Source organism: Polypterus senegalus, chromosome 13, assembly GCF_016835505.1.
Source record: "Polypterus senegalus isolate Bchr_013 chromosome 13, ASM1683550v1, whole genome shotgun sequence".
Classification (NCBI taxonomy): Eukaryota; Metazoa; Chordata; class Cladistia; order Polypteriformes; family Polypteridae; genus Polypterus; species Polypterus senegalus.
This window is the reverse complement of record NC_053166.1, coordinates 129,094,679-129,101,965: the sequence shown is the minus strand read 5'-3', so window position 1 is coordinate 129,101,965 and position 7,287 is coordinate 129,094,679. Positions and strand designations below refer to the sequence as shown.

General features: G+C 39.1%; 1 protein-coding gene across 2 annotated transcripts in view; it reads left to right on the top strand.

Annotated features, from left to right (window-relative positions):
- Positions 1–1,252: 1,252 nt before the first annotated feature.
- Positions 1,253–7,287, top strand: part of ints1 (integrator complex subunit 1) — a 73,914-nt gene continuing 67,879 nt past the window's right edge. Inside the window, exons 1-3 of one of the 2 annotated variants that reach the window (XM_039773965.1) lie at positions 1,253–1,340; positions 3,224–3,300; positions 3,391–3,681. In XM_039773965.1, the coding sequence (XP_039629899.1) occupies positions 3,243–3,300; positions 3,391–3,681 (349 nt within the window). In that variant the 5' untranslated portion in view covers positions 1,253–1,340; positions 3,224–3,242. Of the gene's footprint in view, positions 1,341–3,196; positions 3,301–3,390; positions 3,682–7,287 lie in introns of both variants that reach the window. The other variant, XM_039773964.1, reaches the window with a different exon arrangement.

Genomic DNA, 7,287 nt, shown 5'->3' with positions numbered 1-7,287 from the left:
CACCTGCCCCTGCTCCAACTGCACACACACACAAACGCAATGTAACAATTGTATTTCACACGATGTAATTCGCCTTGGGTAAAGGTGTCAGGCAAATAAGTGAATGTAACATGTAAATATTTTAAATAGAGTCATAAGTAAATTACAAAACACTGACAGGACTGCCTATGGCATCGTTATGCATCGTAACCTCCTTTTTTATACATCTGTCCCTTAAAGTCGATCATCTTGGATTAACAATGATGCTCTCTAGCTTACTAAAGAAATTCTGTGGAAATGTCGAAAATAGATATTTACCTTATTAGCAGGCAAGTGAACAGGAATAACAAAAGCAATGAAATTAACGCGTTTTTTTTCCACTTACTAAAACTAATTGAAATAATTTAAATGGCCAGTAGATGTCACTGAACGGCATTTGACGCAAACGGAGAGCCATGTAAAAAGTGTCTACCAGTGTTGCCTTGTATTGCTTTTTGTTGTTTTACCCCTTTCTTTATTCAATGCCTAATAGCAGTACTCAGTCAATCCGCGTGTTCATTCTGGGCACTTAAAACATCCACCCTTTTCCTTGCCCAAGATAAACGCATTTCTTCATTTTCATTCTCCTGGCAGCTCGACAAACTTGTAAACTGGTGTCCAGGTTTCACTAAACAGTCAACCACGAAAACAGCTGACTAGCGCTCGTAATCCTGCTAAAAACCATTCACAAAATTCCATTTGACTTTCCATTTTGCCGAATTTTTAATAAAGGGGTGTAGCATTAACTATAATGTACATATAAGGGGCGCACCGGGTATGAACATTTACGGCAGAAGCCCTCCTGCAAAAAAAAAAAAAAGTCGAATGATCCACCCATTGCAAATGACTGTCTTTTACGGTTAAAAGTGTAGTTTACTAATGTTAATTGAACACATTGAAATTAAAAGGCTCGAAACGCGTAATATTTCCAACACCATTATAAAATATCAGTCAGCTAAAGCAGGGCAGTTGAAAACAGCAAATCGGGCAAGTAACACATATGGGGTATTCAGCGCATCTTTATAACATTGTAGCGTTTTGCCAAAGGGAAACTCGGAAAAGTTTTTTTTTTAATCGGACTACTCACTTTATCCCGGTTTTACATACGCATATGTTTTACTGTCCATGTTATTAAAGTTCCGTAGTAGCACTCAAACACTGTATTTGGTTCCGATTTCACAACTTGAAGCCGGTAGGTGTTACATCATTTCTGGTATTTCCGCTTCCTCTCGTGCCTGGACGATGGTTCCCTGGTTTGTTCCGATTATGATTAGTAAAGAAGATGGAAACATAGGCACTTGTCGGTGATTTTTAGCTGAACGGTACTTTTTAAATATCTATATTTTGACATAGTCTATAATGTATTTGTAAGTTGTTATTAAATGTAGCACGTACTACATAACATATGTAACTTTAACCATATTGGTTATATATTAGATGATTTTATTATCGCAAGTGCTTTAGAGTTGCAGGTTATCTATTTCGAAAGTAGAACACTTTAACCATAAGTGTTTGTGATTGTTTTTTATGTATGTTTTCATCGCGGTATTAAACAAGAATACTCCAGATTAATAGCTGTCAATCTGCACATGTAGAAATAAGAAGAAAAATATTAATGTTTTTATTTAGTTTCCTACTCTATGTATCGCACATTTACATTTTTTAATAGTAAACACATGAAATGTAGCCTTGTGGCGATCTTCACGTAGATTTTTCTCATATGACTGACACTGTAAATGATTAATTTTAACGCACTGTAAATCACCATCGGTCATACCTTACATGTTTGGTTTGGGGTTCTCAACGTTTATACCTCAAAGATCCCCCAGTAAACGAGACTATGTAAGTCCGTCCGAATACCACCACCCACCCCCATATTTCCTCACTTGCACTTCTGCTGCAGTCATGACGAAGCAGCTTGTTTTTTTTATTTAAATTTATTAGCAACGTCGTATTTTCTGCTAATGCAAACACTAAAAAAATAAGAAGCTATTTCAAAAACACTCTTCGTTTTAATTAAATAAGTTATTTTTACTAGTACTTGAAGTTCCTAATCTTAACATAAAACGAGTTGGCAGTTTTTAGGGATAAATAATAATCAGTTATTACCAAAATACAGAATTTGTTATTGCAGATATATTTCATAACAGAAGCTGCTGTCAATACTCCTATGGCTCAAGTATTACCTTTTAAATAAGCACGTAATGATTATGCATTTTTGAAAAGTAAAAAAAAAAAGTAATTTTTAAAATACAGAATTCACTGTAGCTTTTTCCATCCTTTAATCCCATACACTTTGTTGCCCTCTAGATTCAGCACTGTGACATTTCCAGCAGCATTAGCCACACCAAACATAAATGTGTTTTCTCTGCACATACAGAAATTCAAGTTAGTGGGGAAAAAAACAGAATTGTGTGGGTTGGTGGCATTGGTGAAGTAAGCCGCTAAAGGACCAGTGGCCAGCCTTGACACCTGCGTAGCTTTAATAGTAAACAGAGTGGCAGCAGTAGTGTGTTTAAAATTGACCTGCCATCTCCCTCAGGAGACCGTCATGTCTTTGGTGTCTTGCTAAAACACAACCTTTCCTAATGGCCGTGTGGCATATCACCTTCTTGTTGATTTTTTTTCATGTTTAGCCATTGTGAGTAGCCTGTTCCTGTTCTAACTGCAGACTACTAGTAGCTGCAGTGAGATGTGCTGTGTGTATTAACGCAAGTGGTCACCACAGACGCATTTTGATGGCAGGTGTAAGTGTATTTCTGCACAGTTATATATGGATACAGCCTATGAAATGAATTTTAAAAGGGGGTCTTTCAGAAAACTGACAGTCATTGCATGCCATATATGACATATTTTAGGTAATGATGAAGTGTTCTGCTTTGAATTACACTGAAAGCCAGTTTGTTAAATAATCTTAATTGACACATTTAGGCTTTGTTGTTTGAATTTTTTTTATTTAAACTTGGTATTGCTTTACCTTGCAGTAAATATAAATATGCTGTACATATGCATTTGCCACACAGGTAGTCTGAATTGCTTGGATAATTACAAATATTTAAATGAAATAAAACCTAAAGTATTTTTCGAACCCTATCTGTACATATTTTTAAAGTAATGGTTACTGTAGTTTTTTAGCATTTGAAATGTACTTCATAAATTTATTATTTATTATTTTTAGGTTATAACCTATTCACTTTCTTTTAAGTGAGTTAAGTTTCACCAGAATGAATCGACCAAAGCCTACAACAATTAGGCGGCCAAGCAGTGCTGCAAAGTCTTCAGGTGAGAGAAGTTGCTTTCCTAGCCCTATTCTATATAGTTGTGCCCCTTCAAAATGATGAACTGTCATAAAGTTTTGATTTTGTTCCTTAGGGCACCCACCACCTGGCGATTTTATAGCACTGGGTTCCAAAAGCCAGGCGCCAGAACCAAAAGCTACAACAGCTCTTTTGAAACCTGCCTCGGCAAGCTTACCTCCTGATCGTAAAAGAGAAGCACCTACAGCTCTCCCACCGCCATCTGGTCTTTCAGGACTCACCAAACGGCCAAAACTTTCCTCTACGCCTCCATTGAGTGCCTTAGGCAGGTTAGCAGATGTTGCAACCGCAGATAAACGTGCAATTTCCCCCTCTATTAAGGAGCCTTCTGTAGTACCAATTGAAGGTATGTTCTCACCTTTTTAATTGTATTACAGTATATTATTGAATCATATCTAATATCAGGTCTTTCCAGTTATCAGTGCAAACAAAATTCCTAAATCTGTTTTTTTCTCATCCTGCTTAGTCTAATTCAATGGTTGATAGCATCTGGAGTCTGCCATTATTCATTTGGTGATAAGGCAGACGCTAAGCTTGGACGCAATCACAGTTTGGGCCCACTTGCATACAAACCATGGGACCAATATTTAAAAAATGTATGTACACTGTTTGAATATAGAAGGAAAACCAGAGTACCTTGTTCAACCAGTTGTCTTTGTAAGTGACGTAAATAGTTGGCCTCCAAGTTGCTTTAAATCAAGTCAAGTCAAGTCAAGGAGCATGCAGTGGTACAGTGCATTGCCGCACTCACTACACGATAAAATAACTAGGGATCCTAGTTTGCAACCCCCCAGGCAGACGCACGGTCCATTCCCACCCTCTGGAAATGACCCTCTATCTGCCACAGCCAGGTGTTACGTGGGCTACCCCTTGGCCTGGTCCAGCCACTCGGGTCCCCAACAATGAGGATCTTACAAGCCGGATCACCCTTGGGGAAACGTGCCACATGGCCGTAGTGTCATAACTGACGCTCCCTCACAGTGCAGGTAATGTGCCTCATTCGGGACTCCATGAGCAACTGCTCAATTGACACAAAGTCAAACCAACAGTACCCAAGGATTCTCCAAAGAGACACGGTACCAAAGGAGTCCAGTCTTTGTCTCAGGTCCCTGGATAGCATCCATGTCTTGCAACCATATAGCAAGACAGGAAGCACCAGGGCTCTAAGGAGTTGGCCCTACGTCCTTTTGCATAGATATCGGGAGCACCACACACACCTTTCCAGCGACCTCATGAACCCCCATGCTCTTCAAATCCATGTACTGACTTCACAGGAAGAGTCACCAGAGACATGAATGTCACTGCCAAGGTAAGTATACCTCTCAAAAAGGTCAACACTCTCTCCGCAAACAGACACACTGCTGATGACTGTGCCTAAGAGGTCATTAAAGGCCTGTATCTTGGTTTTTATCCAGGACACTCGCAAGCGCAGACACTCAAACTCCTCACTCAGTCTCTCAAGCTCCCCGATCAGGGCCCCTGTTGACTCCGTGAAGATCACAGCATCGTCAGCAAAGTCAAGATCTGTGAATCTTTCTTCACCAACAGATGTCCCACAGCCGCTGGACCCCACGACCTTGCCCAACACCCAGTCCATACAAGCATTGAACAGAGTAGGAGCAAGAACACACCCCTGACGAACCCCAGAATCAACTGGGGAAAAATGCAGAGGTCCTGCCTTCACTCCGCACAGCACCAGTATACAGGCTGGCCATGATATCCAGCAGCCTCGAGGGGATCCCACGAACCCTCAGGATGTCCCACAGGGCAGCTCGATCAACTGAGTCGAACGCTTTACGAAAATCCATGAGAACCCTTAGTGCCAGGATGCGGTCAGAGATATCCAACGTCCTAGCCAGAGGATCAGCTTTGAACACCTGCTCAAAGTAGCCAGCCCAGCGGGTCACAACTGCAGTGTCATCCATATGGACCGTTCCATCAGCCACCCTGACTGCGACTCTCTGAGGAACAGATTTAGGTGTGCGTAATGTTTTGATTCCTGTAAGCAGAACGTGAGTTGCTAAACCACAGATGGTGTGTCACTTGCTCACAGATTCCTCTAACAAACGCCTCTTCATCTGCCCTCAGAGCCCTCGCAGCCGTCCTTCTCAGTTCCCGGTACAGACCAGAGTTGCCATTGAGCCGTGCGCTGCGACTCCTCTCGATGATATCCAGGGTGCCCTTTGAGATGAAACACCTCCTTCTGGGAACACCGGTAACACCAACACAACCCTCAGCAACCTTTAGGGTCTTGTCATGGAAGGTCTCCCACATCACATTAGGATCTCCAGTCGTTTCCAAATCTGAAAATTCCTCGCACAAACTGTGTCCAAACTCATTAGAAACTAATGAGTTTGCTTTTAATAATTTGATATTAAATGCACCTAACCTTTGGGAAATCTCCCAGTTGGTACTATAGGTGCTAGCAAAAACCGCATTATTATCATTCAGTCAGTCATTAAATAAATTGGTTGAATTGCATCAATCAGCAAAAGGGCCTGATGTGTTTATGTGTATAAGAATATGGCTTCTTCCAAGAATGACTATTTAGGAGAAAATCAGGACAATAAGAGGCTTTTGGATGATCTACATGAATTACAGTTTCCCACAGCTGAGTTGGGAGAGACTTTGAATATGAAAATAATAGCCTGGGTGAACAGCAAATTTAGGCTTCTTAGGAGAGTGGCATAATTAATTTAATTATAAAAAAAATAATATAATCTCAATTACAGTTTTTCAGAAGATATTTAGGATATCATGATAACTAATTAAAAGTCTATATTTTGCTGTGATTGTGCCTGAAGTGATTTCTCTGACCCATTTAAATTTTTATGTTTGGTTCAAGCATACACTGTACATTGTCCTGAGCACACTTCTGCCATTAAGTAATTTGATTTTAGCATAATACTATAGAACATATTTAAATGTCTTTCAGGATCAGCTTCAGAGAAATTAGATAGACCCATGCATGCTCCAAATTGCTGGAGACGTCCAGGCTAAAACTATGTTATAAAATGCACCATACTTGGGGGTTCATCTTCTCGCAGGCTAATGTCCTAAGACATATTTATCAATTCATGGGTTGGCTACAAAACAAAAAAGTCAATGTTTCAGAGCTTGCTAGATATGAATTAAAGAAGACCCCTGAGCCTTCTGTGTGTCATATGTATCTATAAGTAATAGTTCAAGGGTTTTACAGTTGTCAGCAGCATTTTTTACATTATTGACTAAAATAAACTCCCATTTAAATGTGAAGGAGTTCCATATTTTAACAAAATAAAATGATACATAATCCAATCAGTTTTAATGATCGTGGTATTCCTAATGCCAAATGTTGTTTTTATTTAAAATAAAGATGATATGGCATTCCTGTGATTTTATAATATAATGAAAAGGTGTCATCTGTATTATAAATTTGCCTATAAAGTACTTTACTAAATGTGTACTCTGTGTAATAACTCATTTTATGTAGGATTAATGGACTTTAGGGGATTGTCTTCACATGGCAGTACACTACTTAGCATCTTCATATGGATTTCTTTGTGATTGTTGGCACTGTTTTATAAATTCATAGGTTCTATTATAAAACATACTTGTTTCTTCTTGGTAGCTGTAGTCGGAGAACCTTCAGTCCTGCAGAGAGTCTTCTTGTAGTTCATTTTTTGTAAGACCAGAAGTTGTACTAATCTGAAAATGTAATCTTGTTTGTAAAAACTGCTCACATTAGATTAAAGAGGATCACAACTGTTGTATGAACTGTTTAAGTCACAGTGACAGTATATTTTCTATCAGTCTTCACATACCATCCTTTTTGTGAGTACTTTCCATAGCACACAATATTGTGAAATGTATCAAAAGGTACTTCTTCTATCATTAATATTTGTTGTAATAATTTAAGAAGACCACAGACTAGAGTAACAAAAAGATACAAGAAAGGTGATACTGATCTTCA